The sequence below is a fragment of the Crocuta crocuta genome, unplaced genomic scaffold (assembly GCF_008692635.1).
Source record: "Crocuta crocuta isolate KB4526 unplaced genomic scaffold, BGI_CrCroc_1.0 scaffold168, whole genome shotgun sequence".
Classification (NCBI taxonomy): Eukaryota; Metazoa; Chordata; class Mammalia; order Carnivora; family Hyaenidae; genus Crocuta; species Crocuta crocuta.
The window spans coordinates 6,126,080-6,153,906 of NW_027532591.1; the positions used below are offsets into that span (position 1 = coordinate 6,126,080).

The 27,827-nt window shown below is 37.0% G+C and overlaps 1 protein-coding gene across 2 annotated transcripts; it reads right to left on the bottom strand.

Annotated features, from left to right (window-relative positions):
• Positions 1-173: 173 nt before the first annotated feature.
• IFT25 (intraflagellar transport 25) lies at positions 174-27,827 on the bottom strand. 2 transcript variants are annotated; one of them, XM_077779747.1, is made up of 6 exons: positions 27,775-27,827; positions 17,252-17,364; positions 8,174-8,280; positions 6,452-6,520; positions 2,540-2,583; positions 174-394 (listed from the first exon to the last, which is right to left on the bottom strand). In XM_077779747.1, the coding sequence occupies exons 2-6, from the start codon at positions 17,347-17,349 to the stop codon at positions 281-283; spliced, it is 432 nt and encodes a 143-aa protein (XP_077635873.1). In that variant the 5' UTR covers positions 17,350-17,364; positions 27,775-27,827; the 3' UTR covers positions 174-280. The 2 variants fall into 2 exon arrangements, with proteins under 2 accessions (XP_077635873.1, XP_077635874.1); XM_077779748.1 differs by lacking the exon at positions 27,775-27,827 and adding an exon at positions 18,930-19,240.

A 27,827-nucleotide genomic window follows, 5' to 3' on the forward strand; every position in this document is an offset into this window, starting at 1 on the left:
ATGTTGTGAGGACACAATACCATCAGTTAAGTTTTCACAGATAGTCATTTCCTTTATTAAGCTGTATATTGAAGTGACAGCTTTCTTACAGCCTACATGGAGGCCAGCACTCCTGACGAAGGAACCAATTCCTTTGCACAAAATGTTGAAGAGAAAATAAAAGCTGAAACAGATTGATACAAATCCCTTTAATAAAGTGTATCAATGACAACTTCGACAACTTTGTGTTTAAATAAAACATATTGTTAAAAAATCATGCAAGTGTATTTTGTTATACCGACTAAGAAAGATTTGAGACTGCTATTCCCTCTGCAGAGACGCTGTGCACGGATGCAAAATGATCAAAGGCGGACATAATAATGAATCTCAAGTAGGTGGCGTGGCCATCCCGGGCCTGTGACGGAGAAATCAATATGAATGCTTTTAGCGACTCCAGTTAACTGTTGAATGGCAGCTAGCAGAGGAAAGGGTTTGATGCAAGAATGATATCCTAAATATATAATAATATATAAGGTGTAACACTCAGAAGAGAAGCCAGCTGCATATAACAGTACAGTTGCTCTGATGTATTAGCAGGCAAATACCAGCATTGATTTGATGAATAAAAGCAGGTGGAGCTAACAATTGCAACTTTACATTTCTGATTCATTTTTTAAAAATATTTTTATTTTTGAGAGAGAGACAGATCATGAGCAGGAGAGGGGCAGAGAGAGACAGAGACACAGAATCCAAAGGAGCTCCAGGCTCTGAGCTGTCAGCACAGAGCCCAACACGGGGCTTGAACTTATGAACCGTGAGATCATGATCTGAGCTGAAGTCTGACGCTTAACCGACTGAGTCACCCAGGCGCCCTATCTGATTTATTTTTTTAAGTGTCTTTCTATGGGGCGCCTGGGTGGCTCAGTCAGTTGAACCTCCAACTTCAGCTCAGGCCATGATCTCATGGTTCAAGAGTTCAAGCCCTCCTTCGGGCTTGATGCTGTCCCGTATCTGGCAGGCTTGATGCTGTAGGCAGAGCCACTTCAGATCCTTCAGATCCTCCCCCTCTTCCCTCCCCTGCTTGCACTCTCTCTCTCAAAAATAAACATTTTTTTTTAAAAGTGTCTTTCTGAAGTATTTTGCATCTTAGGCGATCTCCCTCGTTTTATGATTCCCCTGACTATATACCCTGCAACATTATTATACTTTCACATTTATATAATTTCTCTGGAAAGCAAATTGACAATATATATAAGTAGCTATAAACATGTCTACACTGATGGACACAATTAAATTTCTCTTCCTTGAAATTTAATCTTAAAGAATAATTTACAAGGTGATGATCATGGTAGCAAGAACATGCAGAACGTGACCCCTGTATATTACTTGTAATGACAGAGGGAGGAAAATTGAAATTAGTACACATTTGCCTATTTTCATACATTAATTATGAAAGTTGTAATATAATATTGTTTAAAAAGATACAAACTTCATTTGATAACTATGCGATGCATACTGACAACAAGAAGAAAAAAAGTGTAGTAAAAGCTGTTGTGGCAGGCTAATAAAATCATGGGTGATTTCCAGCTTCCCGTTCCCCCTTACTATTTCCCAAATGTTCCATATAATTATGCAATGCTCCTTGATTCACAGTGAGTCCTGAAACAAAATACTTAGCAGAAGCTTACTAATCATAACCCATTAGTAAACATAGACAAAAACGGGTGATAAAATTCAGTCTAATTAATCATTTTTCTGGCCCCCACTGGCCTCCCGGGTTGTTGGACACATGTGGGTGGTAGAGAAGATAATTAATAGGATTCAAAAACTTCCTACAGAATCCTTTGAAACGCTGTGCCCAGTATGTCGTGAAGAAGGAAACTTAAAAGACTTTAAGCCTCATTTAGAGAAACCTTAATTAAACAAAACTACCATCTTAAAAAAAACAAAAAAACCCACACATTCAGTTGTTTCACTTTTTTTGTGTTTGTCTGAAACCTGATAAACTAGCAGGAACAGAGAAACCCCTGATGAGGCAGCAGCTTCATCAACGGGCATTCATTCCACTTGACAGGCAGAGCCCAGTGGAATGTTGTCGAAAACTGCTGGTTCTCTTTCCACCTCATCTCTCTTTGGCCTATTTGTTGCTGATCCTATGCTCCAGTTCCCCTTATGTGAATCTCCCTTGTCCTTTCATGCTTAAATTAACACCCGATTTTGGCATCTCAACCTTTTCTGATTCCTATTCTAAAAGGCCTACGGAATCAAACGAAAGAAAGCAAAGCAAGTAAATACGTCAAATCAATGAACACAATAAAGATAAATAAGTGAACTGCTTTATCCTTGCTGTCATTCTACGAGAAAAGAGCCTAGTTTATGAATGCTATATTTAGATTATAATATTACTGAGAATAACGTCTCTGTTGGTTGACTGGATGTAGAACCAATAACAGATCATGAAGGTATTTATTAACTTTATGACTAAAGAGATAGATTTAAATTTTAAATACATTGTGCTGGCTAAAGATAATGTTTATCTCTACCAACTGTATTTACTTACCATAACTTCTTCATTTTGAAGCTGCCCCTCTGTGTGGACTAGATCTAAAACAAATTTAACAGAAATGAGTTAGGGATCAAAATACATCAAAATACAAAACCTACTGAAGTTTATGCTCAGCAAAACATGATGTCTGGTAAATTATAGTTAGATCAGACTTATCAGGGTTTGGGGGTTAAAATTCAATTTCAAAATAGGAATATGTGATACAAAAGGCATGAACGATAGACTGTGAGTTCTAGAACATCTATAGTAAGTATAAACAAAAGGAAATGTAAATTACAGTAAAGGAATATAAAGTAAGGAATGGATAAAATGTGGAAATCCCTTTTAAAGATCAAGCTACTAACAGTTATTACAGGCCTAAAAGGAGCCATTTTTTTTTTTAAGTTTATTTATTTTGAGAGACAGAGACGGAGTGGAGAGACAGTGGGGAAGGAGCAGAGAGAGAATCTCAAGCCTCAAGCAGACTCCATGCTGTTAGTGTGGAGCTGATGCAGGGCTTGAACTCATGAACCACTAAATCATGACCCGAGCTGAAATCAAAAGTTGGACGGTTAACCAACTGAGCCACCACCCAGGTACCCCTTGAAAGGAGCCATCTTATTGCCACTCTCACAGGTAATGACTACAGCTCGATTTCTCACACTAAATTTTTACTGGGATGTTGAATTATGCTGCCTATCAATTGGTCTTTTCAGGTATCTAACTTAAAAAACCTTTACTTACGCAATTTCAAAACATTAACTTAGTTGGTCACAAGTTAATCATATCAAACATTTTTTGGAAATATTTGAAATTTTTTTAATGTTTATTTATCTTTGAGAGACAGAGACAGGGTGTGAGTTGGGGAGGGGCAGAGAGGGAGGGAGACACAGAATCCAAAGCTGGCTCCATGCTCTGAGGTGTCAGCACAGAGCCTGACGCCAGGCTCAAACTCATGAACAGTGAGATCATGACCTGAGCTGAAGTTGGATGCTTAGCCGACTGAGCCACCCAGGCACCCTGGAAACATGAAGTATTTGATTGATATAATGATAAGTATTGACATTATTGAGAAATTAATTTTATCTGTATCAGAATAGTTAGTATACACAATTTTCCAAGGCACATGCTACAAACAGAGTAGTCTCTGGGAAGTAAGATGGTGCATGACTGTCTCCTAACCTCTCTCTGAGGTAATGAACAGTAATCCCCTGCTTGACCCTTTCTTTCTCCTCCAGTCCTGCTCCTGAGAGGTCATGTTTTCAACTCCTTAAGCTTTTTTTTTTTTTCCTGGAATTGTAACATGTTTATATTCCTCTTCTCAATTTATAAATGTTTACTGACTTTATATTACGGTAGGAGAAAGTTTAGGTCTCTTACACCAATATTCTCTTCTTCTTCCTCCTGTAACTTTTCCCTCCTGCCATCCTCTCAATTTTGAAGTCAATACTTAATGGTTCCATTATTGCCTATATAAATGTTATTTACTGCTGAAATGAGTAATGGACCACAATCCCATTTTCTTTCTTATACAATTCCTCCTCCACCAGGAGTTAATAATAAGCTCTTCTTTGATTTGTTTACTTTTATAATGATGAAAAGTTGGAAAATCTCACATACATAAAAGAAGACAGGATATAACTCCTGTATACACGTATCATTTTGATTTTATAATTACTAACATTTCAGTGTACTTGATTTATGGAATTTTTTTGCTCAAGTATTTTAAAGCACATTCTAAGACAACATGACATTTCACCTCCAAATATTTGGTTATCAATCTCTAAATAATAAATTTTCTTATGTAACCATAATACTATTATCATACTAACATTAAAAAAAGCTTTAGGGGCACCTGGGTGGCTTAGCTGGTTAAGCGTCTGACTTCAGCTCAGGTCAGGATCTTCCAATTTGTAGGCTTGAGCCCCACGTCAGTCTCTGTGCTGACAGCTGGAGGCTGGAGCCTGCTTCAGTTTCTGTATCTCCCTTTCTCTCTGCCTCTCCCCTGCTTGTGCTCTCTCTTTCTCAAAAATAAACACTAAAAAAAGTTTTTTAAATGCTTTAATAGCATATAATAGCCAATCAACATTCAAATCTCCCAACTATTCTCAAAATGTCATTTTATAGTTGCTTTATTCAAATCAGAATTTGATTTAAAATCTTTTAATCTCTGATAACCGCCCCCCCCATTTTTTCCATGTCAGACTTACTGACGAGACCAGAATGTAGAATGACACACATATTGTCATCTTGTCTCTTCGTGGTTTCATTAAATTTGTTCCTCTATCCTCTGTTTCCTATTTACTAGAATTAGAACTAAAGGCTTCATTATATTCAGGGTTTGAGGCCTTCATCAAATGTCTTTGTCATCTTTGGCTGTCTTTTGTTATCTTTTTCTTTTTTACTTTTTTTTTAATGTTTATATTTGAGAGAGAGAGAGACAGAATATGAGTGGGGGAGGAGCAGAGAGAGAGGGAGACACAGAATCTGAAGCAGGCTCCAGGCTCTGAGCTGTCAGCACAAAGCCAGACGCAGGGCTCAAACCCACGAACCGTAAGATCATGACCTGAGCCAAAGTCGGACGGCAAACCGACTAAGACACCCAGGCGCCCCTGTCTTTGGTTACTTATAATAAATCACTTGAAAATTGTGTGCATCAACCAGGCTCCCTGACTAGTGGATTTCAATAAGTGACCAGGAACGAACTAGCCTTTGTCAGCATCCATAGGTCTTTTTTCTGCAGCCATTCAGTTTCTACAAAAATGAATCATTCAATCTCCTGGCCAGGGCTATATTCTTGGTGGCCGTCATAAATAGCAGAGCACAGAGGGGTTCCCACCATTCAATACACAGGCTTCCACTTGAATCCTGGTTTCAACTCCATGCCTCACTTTTTCTACTATGCCTGGTCTCCCTGAGTTCTAAGCCTCAACATTCAGTGATTCTAGTCATGCCTGGCAGGTGGTCTGTAGTCCAGCATTGTGGGATAGGAGAACTTACCTAGGGTCTCACCCTTGTTTTCTGGCCCCTGTCTCACTTGTACTTTCCATGGTACATCTTACATTCAAATTCTAGATCTTTCTAGGGTTCTGTTTGAGCAAACTGGCTTGCTTCACATTGATATTCTCCTTGATGGGCACTTGGGTTATAACCTACTCCATTCAGCTACATAAGTTACTTCTCTTCCATTTGTATCCTCTCTTCCATAATATCCATCTCTCACATCTACTTTGGTCTCCTGTGTTTTTTGTTTACTTTTAGTTTTTCTCTTGTAGGTTTATGCCTCATTTTCTTTTTTTCTTATTTTTTATTTATTTTTGAGAGAGAGAGAATGTGCTTGCATTGGCGGGGGAGGGGCAGAGAGGTGGGCAAAGGATCTAAAGTGGGCTCCACGCTGACAGCCAAGAGCCCCATGAAATCATGACCTAAGCCAAAGTCAGATGCTCAACTGAGTAAGCCACCCAGGTGCCCTGATTCCTTTTATTTCTTTACTATTATTTTCATGATATTTTCATGGAAGGAAAAGAAACAGACACATGAAAGCAGTAAGTTTTGTTTAACTAGAGGCAATTCTGCTGATGATATTTAAATAGTACCACTAATTAGGAAAGACGGAAAGACCAGAAACTAATATTTACTGTCTACCATGTGCCAGATATTAAATTCACAAAAACCTTAATTGGTAGGTTACCGTCTCCATTTTTCAGATCAGGATTCTGAAACCCGAAAAAATTAAGTATTAACATGCTAACAGTTACATAACCAGTAAGTGAAAAGGCAGTCTTGTATTCAAACATGGGTTTTTCTAGGCTCTCAATAAGTCACAAAGTCATCTTTTTCCATGAAAATGCACTCGAACTGGAAATATAGAGCCAAAGCACAATACTTCTTCATGATCAGAACACTGCCGGTAAAACAAGCACATACCTCTTTCAATCCATAGCTCAAAATCCACTGGCTCTTTAGATGTGCTCTTTTCAATCCTCAACGTCCTCACTGACATTGTAAGTAAACAAAATGAATAAAGTGTTAATTACCTACCTGATTTTATGTTGCTGTCCCCATATTCCTTTTTTCCTGTCACAAAATGTCAACCACTGGTGGGACTGCACAAAATACTGGGATCAGAAACACCATTGAAAATCATTCACATACTCTGTTTTTCTGTAGGGCTCAAAGGTAAAATGCGGTCTTGTGTCACTGTCAACTTATAAATGTTTGCGAGCACATAACACAAAGTTAGTAGAGTCTTTGAATTTGGTATCATCCAGGGTTTTTTGAATACTGGTAATAATAATATATTATTATTTATTAATTAATTATTTTGTGCCTTCTGATAGTATCAATTATTAATAATGATGATATTATTATTATTATTATTAGTGGTCTTGGTCATAAACCTTTATGGAGAAACTACTGTGAATCAGACATATTTACTCATCCACTCTTGACCATAATCTTATGAGAAAAAAATATTCCCAATCCACTTTACTGATGAGGAAAACAGCCTTAGAGAAATCAGGCACCCTCGAGAAGTAAGGCAAAGTGTTCAATGATACACAGCCAGTAGGGACCAGAAGTGGTATTCAAACTTTAGGTGTGTCTGACTCCAGAGCCTCTACAATTAATGACAGAAGAGACTTTTAACCAGAAGGTAGGCATTTTCTTCTGCGTTGATTTTTCTCCATTACTGCTAACCCAGATCCTGCTACCCAGAACCACTCTTCTCTTCTCTGTGCCCTAGGGGGGGGACCCCTGTGGACTGCACCAGTGACTACTGGTCAGGTTTGGCTAATGGGAGGCACTGGGAGAAACCTGGAGGGCAGTGGTGAAATGAGATCAAGTTGTTTTTTCTCCACTTCCTTCCAGCTTCCATGCCATGTCTTTGACAGTGGTTGGGTCCCTTCATGACTACAGCTGCTGCTGGGCCACAGGCTCCAGTTCCCACTGGGCTCTGGTAATGCTGCTTCTGTCCCTTAGCCCAGGGGTGGTAATGATTTACTGCTGTGGCCGGTTTTGGGGCGTTCTCACCATCCCTGGTTTGTTCCCTTATCCAGAACCATAATTTTGTAAGTAATCCCATCAATACAGTCTTTTCATTTGAACCATCTGGGATATACTGTTTCCTGCCATGACTCTGTCTGAAATACTTTATCCTTAAATAAACATAAGACAGGATTAGAATGATGTTCCAATGGGAGAGTCTCCTCCTAAACCTCAGAAAATACCATTATTAATAGAAGAGTCAAAACTATCCAATGCAAATAATCAGGGTTATCAGATTTTCACAAAGAATTTGACAGAGAACCCTAAGCCAAATGAATCTGGAATAAAGATGTTGAAGAACTTAGTGTTCTGGCAAGCTGGCTTCTTATATTCATAATGGGTCCTTTGCCAAAGATTTTCGCATAGTAAATTGCATGGAAATTATTATGTGCTCTGGAAGGGTTTCAAATTCGCAATTTTAGAGAAGCTAACTGTGCTCAAGGCAGTTAACCCATATTCCTCACTCTCCCACCCCAGTCATAAAACTGCAAAAAAGTTAGTGTTCTGCCAGAAAGTTTACTTGGTTTGCCAAAAGTTTGCATATGTGCCCCCTGTCTATGGGAAAATTAAAAGAGGATGAATAATCACATATGATATGCTTACCAAAGTAACTTTGGATTACAAGTCTTTCAATCCTTACATGTTTGTGAAAACAAATAATGAACTCTTGGGGAAACATTCCTGTTGTGGTCCAAAATGTTTCTGGATTCCTGTTGTTAATTTTAAAGAAAAAGAGAAAGAAAGAGCCAAATAAAAATATTTAATCACAAAATTCTAGTGAATAAGTATTTTAAAAAATAATTGACCCTGGATTCTTATTATCCCTTTCTATCTCTTCCTTCTGCCTCTAATCTCTCCCCAACTTTAATAATTCGTCTTTACTCGTAGCAGATCTATTTTTTAAAAACCCAGAAACAGAACTGATATCACTCTGTGGTCTAAAAGCTTTCAGTGGTCACTTCTTGCCCATAAATATGGCTGTGTAGTATGGCATTTTACGGCCCTGTACAATCTGGTCCATTATTAAAGTACACCATCTCCCATCACATATCCTCTCCCATTACCATAGTCACATTGGGCCAATTAAGATTCTGCAAACACGTCATACAAGCTCATGTTTCTGTGCCTTACTTAGTTCACGAGGTTCTCTTGACCTGAAAGCCTTTTTTCCCCTTACAAGTTCATTCACTTTTTGGTTCCCTTTCTCAACCCCAATAAATCAGAATCACTTCCTCAGGCCTCCTTTAAACTCAGCATCCATTTTTGCATTGGTACTTATTTCTTGTGTTTTTATGCCTCCTGCTATATGCTGAGTTCTCTGAGTCCAACCACTTTCTCTTACTTATCTTTGTATCCCAGTAACTATCACAATGGCTGACCCATAGTAGACACAGAATAGATGTGTGTTGAGAAGAAAATGCACTCAATTTTATGTTATATATATATAATTAAAGTAAGCTAGAGTAAAGAACATGTTAAGAAAAATCTGCAGGTTCAACTGACGAGTGGATCAAGAAGATGTGGTTTATCTATGCAATGGAATACTACATGGCAATGAAAAAGAATGAAATCTGGCCATGTGTAGCAACATGGATGGAACCTGAGGGTATGATGCTGAGTGAAATAAGTTAGGCAGAGAAAGACAGATACCATATACTTTCACTCATATGTGGAACAGGAGAAACTTAACAGAGGACATAGGGGAGGAGAAGGGAGAAAAATAGTTAAGGAGAGGGAGGGAGGCAAACCACAAGAGACTCTTAAATACTGAGAACAAACTGAGGGTTGATGGCAGGTGAGGGAGAGGGGAAAATGGGTGATGTGCATGGAGGAGGGTACTTGTTAGGATGAGCACTGGGTGTTATATGGAAGCCAACTTGACAATAAAATATATTTTTAAAAATCTACAGGAAGAGAAAATACATTTACACCACTGTATATATATTTTTTGGGAAAAATCCCATGCAGCTCAAACCTATGTTGTTCAAAGGTCAACTGTGCTTTACTGTAAATTTTTGTAGGCGTCCTTTGTGAGATGATATGTATTGTGTATATTTTCTCCCAGTCTGTACTTTGCCTTTTCCTTTTCTTCCTTGTGTCCTTCAATGAGTAGAAGTCCAGTTTTACTACTTTTTTATTCTATGGTTGGTGATTTTTATGTCCTAAGAAATCTTGCCTATCCCATTGTCATGAAGGTACATTCTGAAGTTTTCTTCTCAAAGCTTAGTAATTTTAACTGAGTGGAGATCTATGATCCATCTTGAATTAACTTTTGTGTTTGGTATGAGGTATGGGTAGATGTTCATTTTTATCTGTATGTTTATTCAGCTGTTCCAGCACTATGTATTAAAAGACTTTCCTTTTCTGGGGCACCTGGGTGGCTTAGTCGGTTAAGCGTCCGGCTTTCGCTTAGGTCATGATCTCGCGGTTCGTGGGTTCGAGCCCCGCGTCGGGCTCTGTGCTGACTGCCAGCTCAGAGCCTGGAGCCTATTTCAGAGTCTGTATCTCCCTCTCTCTCTCACCCTCCCCTGCTCACGCTGTCTCTTTCCTAGAAATAAAAAATAAAAAAAATAAAAAAATAAAAATTAAAAAAAAAAGACTTTCCTTTTCTTATTGAATTGCCTTGACATCTTTGCCTAAAATGTCTATATATGGGTAGATCTATTTCTGCCTCTTCCATTTTGTTGTTTTCTTCTGTTTCTGCATCCTTAGTCTTCTGTTGAAAATTAGTTGATCTTGGGGCACCTGGGTGGCTCAGTACGTTGTGTCCAACTTTGGCTCAAGTCATGATCTCACGGTCTGTGAGTTCAAGCCCCACGTCGGCTCAGAGCCTGGAGCCTGTGTGAGATTCTGTGTCTCCCTCACTCTCTGCCCCTCCCCTGCTCGTACTCTCTCTCCTTCTCTCTTTCAAAAATAAATAAACATTTTAAAAAATCTTTAAAAAAAAGAAAATTAATTGCCCTTGTATAAGTGACTCTATTTCTGGGCTTTCTATTCTGTTCCACTGATATACATACCTATTTTTATAAAAATATCATGCTGTTTTGATTTTTGTAAGTTATTTTTAAGTCTTGAAATCAAATCGCATAAGTGCTAAAACTTTCTTCTTTTTCAAGATTGTTTTGACTAGATTAGGCCCTTGCATTTCCATATACCATTTAAAATCAACTTTTTAATGTAAAAAGTCAGTTGAGATTTTAATTGACAGTGTGCTGAATTGATAGGTTATTTTAGGTTATTTTAGGGAGAAATTGCATGCATCCTAACAATATGAGGTTTTCTAATTATTAATGTAGTGAATTTCATCTACTTAATTTTTCTCAGCAACATTTTATAGTTTTCAGTGTAAATGTCTTGCCTATCTTATTAAATTTATTCTTAACTCTTTTAAATTGTAACTGCTATTATAAATGGAATTTTTTAAAATTTCAATTTCCAACTGTTTCCTGTCATTATATAGTAATACAACTGATTTTTATATATTGACCTTGCTAAATTTACTTATTAGCTCTAGTAGCCTTTCTTTGTAGATTCCTTATTTTTTGTAGATTCAGATGAAACAATGCAATTTGTGAACAAAGACAATTTTATTCCTTCTTTCTAATATTTATGCTTTTTATGTCTTCTTTTTTTTCCTCATTGTATGGTTTAAAATCTCCAGGGCAATGCTGAATAGAAATGGTGAGAGCAAACATTCTTGGTCCGTTTCTAATCTCAGGGAGAAAGCATTTATTATTTCAGCACTAAGCTGAACGTGTTTACTAGATGGCTTTATCAGATTGAGAAAGTTCCCTTCTTTTCTTTGTTTGCTAAGAATTGTTATCATGAATGAATGCTGGATTTTGTCAAATGCCTTTTCTTCGTCTACTGGGATGATCATATGATTTTTCTTCCTTGTGCTGGCAATGTGCTGAATCACACCCAACCTTGTATTCCTATGATAAAGTGGTAAATATGCCAACCTTGAATTCCCAGGATTAATTCCATTTGCTGGATTCAATTTATAAGGATTTCTGTGTCTATGTTCATAAAGGATATTGGTCTTTACTTTTCATTTCTTGTTTCCTTTCCTTCCTTTCCTTGTAATGTCTTTATCAGATTTTAGTTTCAGGGTTACACTGTTTTCATAAAAAACAATTTGAGAAATGTTTCCTCCTCTATTTTTGAAAAATTTATATTTTTTTCCACAAAATATCTGATAGAATTTATACAATAGATACATGGCTATTCAAATATTCTTTCATCTTTTGTCATTTTTATAGGTTGAGTTTTTCAAGGAATCTGTCCATTTAAGTTGTCAAATATATTAGTCTAAGTTTGTCTTCTTAATTAAAAATATTTTTTAATTAAAGAGAGAGACAGAGCACAAGCAAGGGAGGGGCAGAGAAAGATGGAGAGAGAGACTCCAAGGGAGGCTCCAGGCTCTTAGCTGTCAGCATAGAGCCTGATGCAGAGACCATGAACTGTGAGATCATGACCTGAGCAGAAGCTAGATGCCTAACCAACTGAACCACCCAGGTGCCCCTAATTAAAAATATTTTAAAATTGAAGTATAACTGACATCTAACATATTAATTTCACATATACAACATAATGATTTGGTATCTTCAATTTGTCCTTGATAGTGACTTATTAATATTTTAGAAGCTGTAGTGATACTGCTTTTTAAAAAAAGTTTTTTAATGTTTATTTATTTTTGAGAGAGAGAGAGAACGAGCATGGGAGGGGTAGAGAAAGAGGGAAACACAGATTCCGAAGCAGGCTCTAGGCTCTGAGCTGTCAGCACAGAGCCCAACATGGGGCTTGAACCTACAAACTGTTAAGATCATGACCTGAGCCCAAGTTGGATGCTTAACCAACTGAGCCACCCAGGCGCCCCAATATTGCTTCTTTCACTGCTGGTACTAGCAATTAATAGTTTCTCCATTCTTTCTTGGTCAGTCTTGCTAATGGTTTATAACTTTTATTAATCCTTTCAGATAATCAATTTTGGTTTTGTTAATTTTTTCTAATTGTCTATTTTCTATTTCATTGATTTCTATTCTTTATAATTTATTTTCTTCTACTTTCTTTGGGTATAATTTGCTCTTCTTTATCTAGCTTCCTAAGGTGGAAATACATTTGCTGGTTCTTAAAAATTCTTCTTTATAATATAAAATATTTAGGCTATAAATTTCCCTGGAAACATCACTTTACCTACATCCACAAATGTAAATATATTGTGTTTTCATCATCATTCAGTTACAAATATTTTCTAATATCCCTTGTGATTTCTTCTTTGACCCATGGGTTATTTAGAAGTGGCATGTTTAATATCTAAGTTTCAGGGATATTTTTCCAGATGTCATTTTAAAATTTACTTGTAATTTAATTACATAGTGGTCAGAGAATGAATTCTTTTTTCTCCAGCTTTAATGCAGTATATTCAACATAACAACATTATACAAGTTTAAGGTATACAACATGATCATTTGATACATGTATATGTTGTGAAATCATGACCACAATAAAGTTAGTTAACATAATCATCATCTCACATTTACCATATTTTTGAGAATATATTCCTTACAATCTCAACCTTTTGACATTTATTGAGACTTCATGGTCCAGTACATTTTAGTGAATGTTTAACATATATTTGTTTCATGTGCCATAGCTGATTATAGTGTTGTATAAACGTCAGTTCATTCAATGTGACTGACAGTATTGTGCAGATCATTCTATCTTCACTATGTCTTTACTATCTGTATCTTTAGATTTTTCATCTGGCTGCTTTACCATTACTAAAAGGTGTTAAAATCTCCAAGTATGATTATGGATTTGTCTACTTCTCTCTTTCATCTGTCAGTTTCTGCTTTATAAATTTTGAAGATCTATTATTAGGTGCGTATACATTTACGATTATTATCTCTTCCTGATGAAAAGATGCTCACACCTTATAAAATGTCCCTTTTACCTCTGGTAATTCTCCTTTTTCACATTCTACTTTGATATGAATATAGCCAGTTACTTTCTTATGTTTATTTTTTATAGAATACATCTTTTTCATCCTTTTATGTTCAACCTATTTGTGACTTTATATTTAAAGTACATTTCTTGCACACAGTACCTACATGGGTCATGTACTTTTATCCAGTCTGATAATTTTAATTTTTTTAAATGTTTATTTATTTTTGAGAGAGGGACAGAGACAGAGCACAAGGAAGGGAGGGGCAGAGAGAGAGACAAAGATGGGAGACACAGAATCCAAAGCAGAATCCAGGGTCTGAGCTGTCAGCACAGAGCCTGATGCAGGGCTTGAACCCATGAACCATGAGATCATGGCCTGAGCTGAAGTCAGACACTCAACCAAATGAGCCACCCAGGTACCCTTCCAGTTTGACAATTTCTGTCATTTAATTAAAGTGGTTAGCCCATTGGCATTTAATATAATTATTAATATGATTGGGTTTAAATCTACCATCTTGCTATTCATTTTCTATTTGTCCCTCCCATCTACTTTTTTCTTGTTCTATTTCTCCTTTCCTATCTACTTTTGGCTTACTAAAAAAACCTCTAAAATTCCATTCAATTTCCTATTGGTTTTATACCTCTTTTTTCATTGTGTGGCTATTCTCAGGGTCATAATAGCCTTATGATAGTTAATTTACATTAAATTCCACTTGTGCGTCATTATTTTCATATATTTTACATTCACATATATAACATTTACTACTATACGTATATAATAAGTACCACAGTACAATTTTTCCCATTATGTGGTCAGTTGACTTCTTAAAAAATTAAAAGAAAAAGGATAGTTTTTATATCTACCCAAATATTTACCATTTCCAATGTACCGAATTTTTTCCTGTAGGTTTGAATTTCCATTTAGTATTATAACACTTCAACATGCAGAACTTCCTTTAGCATTTCCTGTGATGCAGAGCTACTTGTGATGAATAAAACGTCTCTATTTCACCCTGGTTTTTGAAGGATATATTAGCTAGATACAGAATTCTGATCTGGTAGGGTTTTTTTGTTGTTGCTTCTTTTTTCAGCATTTAAGATATTGTTCCACTGTCACCTGCATTCCACTGATTGTGATGCAAAGTCAGCCCTCACTGGTACTATTGTTCCCTTGTAGTTAACGTATTTTTTCCTGCAGTTACTTAAAAAATATTTTTCTTATTTTTCAGCAGACTGCAGTATGGTCTCTTTGTAATTACCTTGTTTGGGGTTTGCTGAGTTTCTTGGATTTGTAAGTTGGCATTTTTTAATAAGAGTGGAGAAAATTCAGCCTAAAAGTAGAAACAACTTGAATATCCATCAGCTGATGAATGGATAAATAAAATGTGCTATAAACATAACAGTGGAATATTTTTTGGCAATAAAAATGAATGAAACACTGATACCTGCTGTAACATGGGTGAAATGTGAAAACATGTAAATGAGGGGTGCCTGGATGGCTCAGTCAGTTAAGCATCTGACTTCAGCTCAGGTCATGATCTCACGGTTCGTAAGTTCAAGCCCCACACTGGGCTCTGTGCTGACAGCTCAGAGCCTGGAGCCTGCTTTGGAATCTGTGACTCCCCGTCTCTCTCTGTCCCTCCCCCACTCATTCTCTGTCTCCCAAAACATAAACATTAAAAAAATATTTTAAGGAAAAAAAATAAAACATGTAGTGAACTTCCTTTCTCCTTTTTTATGGACATATTAAATATCAGAGGGCAAAAGTAGAGTCAAAGGCAAGTAGAAATATAATCAATTTCTTTAACACTCAAGTCTTGCGGAAATTGAGAGTTGTGAGAAATACCTAATGGGAGCAAATTTACGGCACTGTTTTCTCCAAATAATTCTATGGTTACTACCATTTAGAAAAACCAACCCATGAGCAGAACAATTTTTAACATCTACTGTATAAAATCTAATAGTATTTATTGGAAATGCATACGCATTAAAAGTCTCTGATGTGTTCTGCTCAATTATCAGGTCCAGTAACTACTTTCATTCCATATAGTTTTCTATACTAAGGGTTTTGTCTAATCTAAATATTATGTCCTTAATCATTCATTAATATGGACTGATATTTGGAAAGAGCTCTATTTCTGAAAAGAACTTAAGGGAAATCTTCTTATGTCTGTGTATCCTCACAGCAGTCATTAAGGCAGAGTGGGATAAATAACTATTACCTGAATTTTAGGAAGTAAAAGATGAAGGATTAAGAGGCACTGGCAAAAAACAGATACTAAGTTTTGGATTCAAACCTAAAGTTTGAGTTATGATAGTATAGTACAAAGAACCTCAAACTAGCAGTTAGAGGACATGAGTGTTAATCTTGATTCCACCACGTGGTTATCGGTGTAATTTTGAACAAGTCATCTTTACCTCTGATTATCCTTTTCCTCATCTTTACGATGGATTGAAAATACATTTGTAAAATATCTTGCCTCTTATTTCCCAAGCTTATGGTGAGGGTCAAATGATATAACATCCATGAAACTATAAAGCCTTATGCAAATATAAAGTAATAGATGCGTGTGTGTGTGTACTCAGCTACTTTCCAATATAATTTGAGTTTGATATTTGATAGTCTAATTCAACAAGCTACTCAACAACTATTTTAAGATGCTGTGGAGCCAAAGTTGAGTAAGTCATAGTCTCTAACTTGTAGGAATTCATAGTTAATAATGAGAGGACACACATTAAAAATGAATAATTATATATAAAAGAATAATATAGAGTAATAGAAGTATATACCAAATTCTTTTAGAGTCCAACAAAAAGGTAAACTATTCCTACATGAGGGCAAAGAGAAAGATATCAGAGAGGAGATAATAACTAGGCTTAAAGGAAAAGACTGAGTTGCTAGAATTTTATCCAGATACATGGGGTTCACAATAGAACACACAAAAAACCACACAAGACTTGTTTTATAACTGGCTCTGCCTTCAATAATTAAAACTAGTACTTGACCTCTTCAGATGTCTCTTACCACAACTCTAAAATGAAAAGTTTAGATAAGATAAATTCCTAAGTCCTTCCAGCTCTAAAATTATATGATTCTATGAGTCAAACTCTGGTCATTGTACAGATATGAAGAAAGAGAACTCAAGAGAGTAATAAAATGGTCACAACTATTAAAAAAAGGAGTTTTCCCATTAACTACTTTTTCTTAGAATTCAAAAGCCTGAGAATGATATTTATCTCTACCTAGAATAAGCTCTAACACAGTGAAGAGAGGAAATTGGAATGATATCAAGAGGCTGATAACTGCACAATGCATGTGGATAGCAGGTAGTTAAGCATTCAGTTTGGCAAAGACATTGCTTAGACCACTAAGGAAAGAGGCAATATGAGAAGTTACAATGTTTTTATTCCTATTTACTAAAAAACTTGGAATAAAATGTACTCTTCCATAATTTGAGGTAGTTGTTTGTTTGAAGTTTTGCCTTGTTAAGCCGCTTCATAAAAAACTATTTCTATAAAAGATTGGTTTAAGAATTATAAAGAAAGGCTTGAAAACCTAAATAAACACAACTGAATTGGTTTCAGGAATGGTATCAAAGGTGAATATTGTCAAGTAATATACTTCACCAAACATTTATTAAACCGTGTTTAAAAGTTCTCATTGTTGTAAAGCACAGTCCCAGCACTGATTTACTACCAAGACTTTAAAGAAAAAAAAATAGTAACTCTTACCCATCAATCATATTTTCAGGAGGGTGTTTTTCATCACTTGATGTAGCTAAAATCACTTCCGCCCCCTCAGAGCTCAAACACAGGTCAATTTTTCTCATCTTAAAGTATTTAATCTGCAAATAAAACAATAATAACAAAAGTAAATTCCTGATTCTCTGAACTTGATCTTAGAGAAGGAAGAGAGAGAAAGCCTGTTGCCTAGCACACAGCTTAACAACCAAGCTATTCAACAAGTGGGAGAGACTCTAATGTTTATTTACATAAGTAAACTTCTAACTTCTCCCAGGAGTAATCTGTAAATGGATTATTTCTACTACTCTAACTCCACAAACAAGACTCTGACTACTCTAACTAACATCATTTCTTTGAATCTAAAATTAAAAGTCCTCAATAATGAAATAGAAACAATTAACAAGCTAAAGTGGCATGAATTAATGGGTAAAATTTTAAAAAATTTATTCTCTAATTAGTTAACATGCATGAAGTCTTGGCTTCAATAGATTCAGTAGAATCCATAGATTCATATTTACATATAACACCCAGTGTTCATCCCAACAAGTGCCCTCCTTAATGCCCGTCACCCATTTTCTCCATCCCCATCAACCCTCAGTTTGTTCTCTGTACTTAAGAGTTTCTTATGGTTTGCCTCTCTCTCTGTTTTTAACTTATTTTTCGTACCCTTCCTCTATGATCATCTGTTAGGTTTCTCAAATTCCACATGAGTAAAATCATGTGATATTTGTCTTTCTCCAACTGACTTATTTCGCTCAGTTCCATCCACATTGTTGCAAGTGGCAAGATTTCATTCTTTTTCATCAAATTAATGGGTAAATTTTTAAAAATTATTTATATTGTTATACTTCTGAAATTTATTTTTTTAAGTTTATTTACTTATTTTGAGAGAGAGAGACAGAGAGAGTGAGTGGGGAAGTGGCAGAGAGAGAGGGAGAGGGAGAATCTCAAGCAGGCTTGCACCATCAGTGCAGAGCCCGATGTGGGGCTCAAACCCGTGAACCATGAGATCATGACGAGCTGAAACCAAGACACTTCACCGACTGAGCCACCCACACGCCCCATATTTCTGAAATTAAAAAAAAAAAAACCTGGAACATATAAGCAGATGTTTTTGTGACTGTTTACCCATATGTTTACCAGTTGAAAAGAAGAAACTATATTATTCACATCTTAAAAGGTATCTTACCATCATTATTTTTTGGAACAGAATGTAAAATAAGAGAGAAGATAAGCTTTTGCTTATTTTTAAATTCTTTTTTTTTTTTTTAATGTTTTATTTATTTCTAGGAGAGAGAGAGCGAGCGAGAAAGAGACAGCGTGAGCAGGGGAGGGTCAGAGAGAGAGGGAGTCACAGACTGAAACAGGCTCCAGGCTCTGAGCTGGCAGTCAGCACAGAGCCCGACGCGGGGCTCGAACCCACGAACCGCGAGATCATGACCTGAGCGAAAGTCGGACGCTTAACCGACTAAGCCACCCAGGCGCCCCTGCTTATTTTTAAATTCTAAGTCAGTCACTTAGGTCATAGATTCCAAGATATTTCTATCGTATGGTAATATTTTAAGTTTAATGAAAGTATCCTGGAAAGGTATCATTGAGCTCTTCTATGGACTCTGGTGGATAAGACAGAAGAAGACAAGAAAAGATTCTATCAGATCTTACTCACCTTCCTCCTCGATCTGGTGGTGATAGGGCACAAACCAATGTGTAGATGCAAAGTGACTATGAAGCTGAATGTATAAAGAATTTAAAGACAAAGAGTGTTTGGAAAAAGGAGAAGAGCTTCCAATTCCCTTCATATCCTGGCCTCAGACTAATTTTTTTTTTAAATGAAACTATTTCAAATAAGCAATCAACAAATTACAGAGAATATCACATATGTTAAATAACTATGTATCCACTGTCCAGATTTAATAAATGTTAACATTTTTGCCCTCTTCCTTCCTTGCCCAGAGGTAACAGCTATTCTGAAGTTGATAAATATGCCTCCTTACTATATTTTTATACTTTTACCATACATGTATCCTTAAATGATATGTATTGCTCTTTCAAAACTTAGATGCTTTCTCAGTATATATATATCCTTATGCTACTTGCTTTTTTTCATTCAAGGTTTTAATCATGTCAATATACATAAATCTACTTTATTCACTTCAACTGCTGTCAAGCCTTTCTCCATGTCTCTAATGATATATATTTACATAAGTTTCCAATTTTTTGCTATTATAAACAAATTTGAAATGCATATCTTTGTTTATGTGTCCTTAGCACATGTGGGGGAAAGTCTTTATGATAAAAGAGTCTCTTCGCAGAAGTAAAATGGCAGAAACTAAGAATCAGCATATCTTCAAGTCCATAATTGATCAACTTTATCTCTCAGTTTTAACAATTTACATTACCATCAGCAGTATGTGAGACTTTCTGCTTCCTCATATTCTCACCAACTTGGTATTGTTAGGTATTTTGGCTTTAGCCAATCTCATCGGTGTGAAATAGTATCTCAATAAGGTTATAATTCATATTTCTATTATTAGTGAGGTTGAACACTGTTTCATGTGATCAAGAGCCATTCAGGCCTCCTTCTGTTATTTGCTTTTCCTTATCCTTTGTTCATTTTTCTATTGTGTTGCTTTTTAAAACTTTTTGTCCTTTGCTCTTTGACTTATGGGGATTTTTAAAATAAAATATTCTGGATACAAATCCTTTGTTATATTTGCTGTAAATATCATCTACTCTGTAGCTTGATTTTTCTTTTTACTTTGTTTTTTTTTGTGTGTGTGTGTGCAAGAGTTTCCCTACCCCCACACAAAATTTTTTTAAATTACTGAACTATAACATATATACAGAAGAGAATGAGAATCAGATGTAGAGCAATAAATTTTCACAAAGTTAACACACCCAGGTAACCACCATCCAGGTGAAGAAACAGAATATTACCAGCACTTGAGAAGCCCTCTGCATGCCCCTTCCCAATCATTACCCTCCCCACCTTCCCAAGGTAAGTATGGTCCTTATTTCTTACATTAATTTTGCCTGAAATTTATACACATAGAATCATACAGTTTGTACTCATTTGTATCTGGCTTCTTTCATCATTACATTTTTGAGACTTCGCCATATTATTGTGTCACAGAGCTGAAGTGCAACTAACTAAAGCTGCAATCCAGCCCCAACACAGCACAACCCCTAATAATATCAAAGAAATCATCCCTAAGTGGAGCTTCACAGGGAACTGGATATGAACTGAAAAGCAAAGAAAGATTTCTGTGACCTTGGGTACTTAGATCCCAAAGCCCTGATGGAGGGAACTGATCTCACTCCTAAGTACCTGAAATTAGAGGTAAATTGAAACTATTTATTTTTTTAACTTTATTTATTTTTAGACAGAGACAGTGTGAGCAAGGGAAGAGCAGAGAGAGGGAGAGATAGAGAATCCCAAGCAGGTTCTGCAGTGTCAGCACAGAGCCTGATGAGGGGCTTAAACTCATGAAATTGTGAGATCACGACCTGAGCCAAAACTGAAAGTCAGATGCTTACCCAGCTGAGCCACCCAGGCGCCCCTATAAACTGGAACTATTTAAATAAAACTACAACTCAGTCCAATCCCAAGGTGGACTGAAATGATCTGCCCCTTATCCTGGCTGCTGGGCAAAGAAAATGGTCTTCTCTCTGGGAAAAGGCATTATCTACTTCAGGGTCTATTGTTCTTTTACACACACACTAAAGAGGTGCTTGGGTGGCTCAGTTGGTTAAGCATCCAACTTTGGCTCAGGTCATGATCTCATGGTGTGTAGGTTCGAGTCCCACGTTGGGCTCTGTGCTGACAGCTAGTTTGGAGCCTGGAGCCTATTTCAGATTCTGTATCTCCCTCTCTCTCTGACCCTTCCCTGATCATGCTGTCTCTCTCTCTCAGAAATAAATAAAACATTAAAAAAAATTTAAACATACACCCAATAGGGGCGCCTGGGTGGCTCAGTCAGTTAAGTGGCTGACATCAGCTCTGGTCATGATCTCACAGTTCATGAGTTTGAGCCCCATGTTAGGCTCTGTGCTAACAGCTCAAAACCTGGAGCCCGCTTCAGATTCTGTGTATCACTCTGTCTCTGCCCCTCCCCTGCTTGTGCTTATCTCTCTCACTCTCAAAAATAAATAATAAAACATTTTTAAAAAATAAATAAATAAACACACCACCCAATATACAAAACCATTTCAGCCAATCTATAGATGACCCACCCAAGTTCTGGAATTACCAAAGATAGCTATTATAAATTTGTTAAATAATTTAGTGAAAAGATGGATAAAATGGGTACATAGAAAGGAACTTTAGCAGAGAAATGGAAACTCTAAAGAAGAACAAAATGAAAATTCCAGAACTGAAAAGTACAGTGTCTCATATAAAGAATTCATTAGATGGACTTAGCAACAGATTGGATCCCCAACATAAGAATGGGTCAGTGAACTTAAAGATAGGTCAACAGAAATGATCCAAAATGAAATACAGAGAAAAAATGAAAGTAACAGAACAGAGCATCAGATAACTGTGAGACACTATCCAACTATTCTGAAATACATGTAACTGGAGTCCCAGGAGAGGAAAAACAAAATAGTATAGAAGAAAAATCTGAGAAGATATAGCTGAAAATTTTCCAAAACCTATAAAAGTCATAAATCCCAGAACCAAGAAGTTCTTGAATCCTAAGTTGGGTAAACACAACAAAGAAAACCCCACCTAGCTGCATCTTAGTTAATGGCTGAAAATGAAAGAAAAGATAAAAAAGTAACAGTACCCAAAGCAAAAAAAAAAAACAAAAAACAACAACAACAAAAACCACATTTGGGAGAACAAGAATAAAAGTTGACTTCTCATCAGAAACAACAGAAACCAAAAGACAGGGGCGCCTGGGTGGCTTAGTCGGTTAAGCGTCCGACTTTCGCTTAGGTCATGATCTCGCGGTTTGTGGGTTCAAGCCCCGCGTCGGGCTCTGTGCTGACTGCCAGATCTGAGCCTGGAGCCTATTTCGGAGTCTGTGTCTCCCTCTCTCTCTGACCCTCCCCTGCTCACGCTGTCTCTCTCTCTCTCTCCTAGAAATAAATAAAAATATTAAAAAAAAAAAGAAACCAAGACAATGAAATGACATCTTTAAAGTCCTAACAGACAAAATATAAAATTCTATATCCAGCAAAAATATCCTTCAAAAGTGAAGGCAAAATAAAGACACTTTCAGGCAAACAAAAGCTGAAAGAATTTATCAGTAGACCTACGCGATAAAAAAACATTAAAGGAAGTGCTGCAGGCCGAAGGGAAAAGATTCCAGGTTGAATCCTGGATATGTGGGAAGGAAAAGCATGGAAAATAGTATATATATATTGCTAACTTAGAAGACTATTTAAAAACTTTCTTTAGAAGACTTGACAATTTTAAAAATAGCAATGAATGACAGGGATTTAATAGATATAGAAATAATAAATACAATAATAATATAAAAGGCAAAAGGAGGATAAATGAGACTATTCTTTGTAGAGTCCTTGTCAAGTTCTTATGTTGAGCATTAAGTGATATACTATTAATTCGAAGTAGATTAGGACGTTAAGGATGCATGTTGTAATCCCAGGATTAGAATAAATTCATCACTAAAAGCCACAAAACAAAAAGTTACAGGAAGAAGGCCAATAGAAAAGAAAAAAATGGGATTTTACAAAAATATCTGTTTAATCTGAAAGAAAGCCAAAAAGAAGAATCAGTAGATAGAAAATAAATGGCAAGAAGATAGTTTTAAACACAAATACATTGATGATTCCATTTTATTTATTTTATTTTATTTTTTTAATGGTTTATTTCTTTTTGAGACACAGAGAGACAGAAGACGAGTGGGGGAGGGACAGAGAGAGAGGGGGAGACACAGAATCTGAAACAGGCTCCAGACACTGAGCTGCCAGCACAGAACCTGATGCGGGGCTTGAACCCATGAACTGTGAGATCATGACCTGAGCAAAGTCGGATGCGTAACCAACTGAGCCACCCAGGTGCCCCTGATTATTCCATTTTAAATGTTAATAAACTAAACACTACATTATTGGACTGAATTTTTAAAAACCCAATAGATGGGGCACCTGGGTGGCTCAGTTGGTTGAGTGTCTGACTTTGGCTCAGGTCATGATCTTGGTTCATGAGTTTGAGCCCTGCACTGGGGCTACATTGGGGCTGCTCTCAGTCAGCCCGCTTTGGATACTCTGTTCCCACCCCCTCTCAAAAACAAACAAGCAAACAAAAACAGTTAGATACTCTTTTCAGTAGATCCTTTAAATATAATAGGTACCCTTTTCAGAATACCTTCTAAATATAAGGTTAGACAGAAAGTAGGATAGAATAATAAGTCTTAATATCTTAAGTCTTCTACTTAACTTTCAAAACTGGCTTGGTTCTGTGCTTTGTACCTTTATTATCAGAAAGATTTTTAAACTACAGAAAAAATCTTTTGAGATGTTGACTGTAATTCCATTCCATTTATAGATTAATTTAGAGAGAATATCATGTTGGGGTTTTTAAAAAAATTTTTTTAATGTTTTATTTATTTCTAGGAGAGAGAGAGACAGAGAGAGAGAGAGACAGCGTGAGCAGGGGAGGGTCAGAGAGAGAGAGAGTCACAGACTCTGAAACAGGCTCCAGGCTCTGAGCTGGCAGTCAGCACAGAGTCCGACGCAGGGCTCGAACCCACGAACCGCGAGATCATGACCTAAGCGAAAGTCGGACGCGTAACCGACTAAGCCACCCAGGCGCCCCGAGAGAATATCATGTTTATGAGTCTTCAAATCCATGGATCCAGCATATCTCTTCATTTAAGACTTCTTAGGTCCTGAAATTGTTCTCTACTTTTCCCTACACGTACCTTCACCTATTTTGTCAGGTTTATTTTCAGATGTGTTATTGTTTCTATTGCTATTGTAAACGGGATTTTTATAAAAGCAACATTGTTTTAAAAAAATCTTATTCTTTACCATACAAAGAATATTTCTAAGATTTCATCATTAAATGTGATGCTCACTGACAGTTTTTTGTTGGACGCTGTTCTTTGGGTTATAGAAATTTCCTTTGCTTTTTAGTTTGTTAGTTTCCATAAATAAACATTGAATGTTATCAAACGCTCTTCTAACATTTACTAAGATGATCATGCAGACTTTTCTGCAAATTGATAATGTGATAAATTAAATCAAGGCTTTCTAACGTTACAGTATCCCCAGTTCCTAGCATAAACTCTACCTACATGCCAAGCTAGATTACCATTTTTATCCATAGTTGGATTCAGTTCGCTAATATTTTATTTAGCATTTTTACAGATCTATTTCTAGGTGAGACTGGCTTACAGTTTTCCTTTGTTATTCAGTTCCTATCTGGTTTTAAAATCAACACTGTACTCCCAACATAAACAAGTTGGAGCGCTTCCCTTTTGTCTAGTTATTGGAGCAATCTGTGTAAAACAGAGCTTATTTGATCCTGTAAGCCTGCTAAAATCTTTCTAGGCACATTTTTTGTTTTTACTATTTCAAATTCAATTGTTCTCTTCAGGCTTTCCACACTATCTTGAGTCAATTCTGAAATTTCTATTTTGTAGAAATATTATCTATTTCTTCTTGTTTTTATATTTATTGGCATAAAGTTCATTTTTATTGTAATTTAAAAATCTAGTATCATAGGGGCTCCTGGGTGGCTCAGTTGGTTAGGCGTCTGACTTCAGCTCAGGTCATGATTTCACAACTATGGGTTCGAGCCCCATGTCAGGGTCTGTGCTAACAGCTCAGAGCCTGGAGGCTGCTTCGGATTCTGTCTCTCTCTCTCTACCTCTCCCCTGCTCATGCTCTGTCTCAAAAATAAATAAACATTAAAAAAATTTAAAAATCTAGTATTATAGAGTTGAAAGCCATGGTGAGATTGGTCAAGAAAAAAGGAATGTGTTCTAACATTTTCTATCTGTGCCTCTTTCCTTGGCTTTTTTCTTGCATTTAATACTATCGATACCAGAGAACTAGTGTCAGATGAACACTATTAAGCACTTAGTTTGAAGGAAGATGATAAATTCCTAGAAATACAGATCAATGAATTTGGGTGTTAATTTTCAACAAAATTCTAAAATTAGTAAATTTCAGTATTGAAATGAGAGCCTTGAAAATATAAACAAGAGAGTAGTACAATAGGAAAGAGAGAGAACATTAGTTCACAAAGATTATACCAAACCTAAACATTTCTTGTTTGTTTCAGAGTTACTACCAATTATGGACATGTTCTGAACATTTCAACAAAACTTCAGACAAAGCCTCTCAAGATACCATATGGATCAGAAATGTGGGGTTGGGTGACAGACAGTCCTTTAGGTAGATATTTATAACTCTTTGAATGGCTATGCTCAAAGAATGATGATTAATGGAACAGAATGAACTATGAAAGAACTCTGTCTTTATGCCATTTAACATTTTTATTAATTAAAGATGGAAAAAGTATGCTTATCAATTTTGCAGATGACACAAAGCTCGAATGTCAGCTAATATGCTGGATGACAGAATTAGCACACAAAAAAATGTGAGCAAGGTAGAAAGATGGGATATGATGAATAATACATTTAATAAGGATAACAATAAAGGCCCATACTCAGACTTAAAAAATCAATCACAGAAGGACTGGTCTAGATTGGGGTTGGCAAACTACTGCCTATGAACCAAATCTAGCTTGCCCTCTGCTTTTGTATGGCCTATCAGCTGAGAATGCTTTTTATTTTTAATTACTTTTTTAAATTAAAATAATATTTTGTGATACATGAAAATTATATGAAACTCATACTTCAGTATCCATGAATAGTTTCATCGGAATATGGTCATGGTACACTGTCTATGGCTACTTTTGTGTTCTAGTGACATAGTAGCAATCATAGAGAATATAAGGCTCATAAAGTTGAAAATAATTATTATGTAGCCCTTTCCAGAAAAAGTTTGTCGACCATTGATCTAGATGTGTAAAACGTATAGGTTTGGTTCATTATGAAGTCACACTCTAAGGCAAGAGTGTGCGTATCAGCCCCCAAAAAGATAAAGGATACTATCTTAGATTCTATTAGTAGAGGTAAGGAAGAACTATATCCATCAAAATTTTTGAATACCAACTAAGGACAAGGAATTGTGCTTGCAAAGATGACTACAACCTAAGACAAAGACGGTGACTAAGACTTGGTTCTTGTCTTCAAGCTCAGAGTCAAGGAAGAGGGACAAGCAGGCAAAAAATACTATAATATGTTATGCGTAATAGTGTGATCTACATCCAGAAAAGTGTTCAGTTCGTAGGACACTGTCAGCCTTGATATTGTCAGAGGAAAACAAAAAGTTCATAATGATCTATGAATTATCACATGGAGAAAATTGGAAGAATTAGTAAACGTTTCAAAAGAGAGACTGGAGAGAAATGTGATTAATATCACAAGTGTTCAAAGATGAAAAAAAGGATTCGAATTTTTCTTTTTCAGCTCCAAGAGGGAGAACTGCTTTGCGACATAGTCTAAACTCCAGCCCGGGACACCTTACTCTAAATACACAGGTGTTCCCTCAGTGGCTCAGTTTACTAAAGGGGATGCATTCTGTGGTGCCATCCTCTGCATTTTTTAAGGTCCCTGACCCTGGACTTCCCTGATGCCTTATTCTGTACTCTAAATCCAAGGCCACTTAGCCACCCTTTCATCTCTAGTTCATGTGCCATTTCTCGTCCTTCTCTGTGAAAACCTAGAAGGATCAAGTTCGCGGTGTCCCTGACTTGGTACTCTCAGAGGCCTAGGCCTTGGGCTTGGTATCCCTAGAAAGGCAAATCAGTTCTGACACTACCTCCTCGCCTCCATCCCAAACCCTTCTCGGTCCGAGGCCATTTCAGGACCTCCGAGGGTCCTACTAAACACTCAGGCCTGATCGCTCCACTCCAAATTATATAAAATATATTAACTGAACCCACATCCTACATCAACTATAATTCATAATCTATGGCTTATGTACCAGTTGAGAGATTACTTATTGTGGTAGACTTATTAATTTCGATTTGCAGTTGTTTTTCCCTTTTGAGAGTGAAAACATTATTTCGGGGTTCAAAAAAGTTCGTGGACTGCCACTGGTGACTGCGTCAGACTTCCCCCATCCCGGTCCCCTCACGAGCCGCCTCAGCGCCCNGGCCCTCTGCCCAGCCCCGCGGGGCGCGCGCAGATCCGGACTCCCGGCTCTTCCCTCCTACCAGCCCACGAGCCCCGCCCCACGTAGTCCGACCCGGCCCTAAGCTCCGCTCTCCGTGCGCGCTCCCGTCTCGACTCTCGGTTCTTTGCCCCACCTCTCCAGTAGGCCCCGCCTCCGGGCTCTCCCTTACTTTGAGGCTAAACTACGTAGCCCCACCCTAGGGCCTTTCCCCAAGCTGGTGCCCGAGCCCGCGCCGCCTACCCCCCCCAAACCATATCAATCCCAGGGGCTTGTAGGACCCAGGGGACGGCCCTTACGTGGGTACGCACGCGCAGTCCCCCACCTCTCCCGGCCCCTGGCCCTCCACCCT

Excerpts from the sequence above, each read along its gene's own strand:
- IFT25 (XM_077779747.1), bottom strand. The coding sequence starts at position 17,349 with ATGAGAAAAATTGACCTGTGTTTGAGCTCTGAGGGGGCGGAAGTGATT. Across the intron at positions 6,521-8,173 it reads TGTAATCCAAAGTTACTTTG|TGAGGACGTTGAGGATTGAA; the intron begins GTAAGCATATCA and ends TTACAATGTCAG. Across the intron at positions 395-2,539 it reads TTCAAAATGAAGAAGTTATG|GCCCGGGATGGCCACGCCAC; the intron begins GTAAGTAAATAC and ends TCTCCGTCACAG.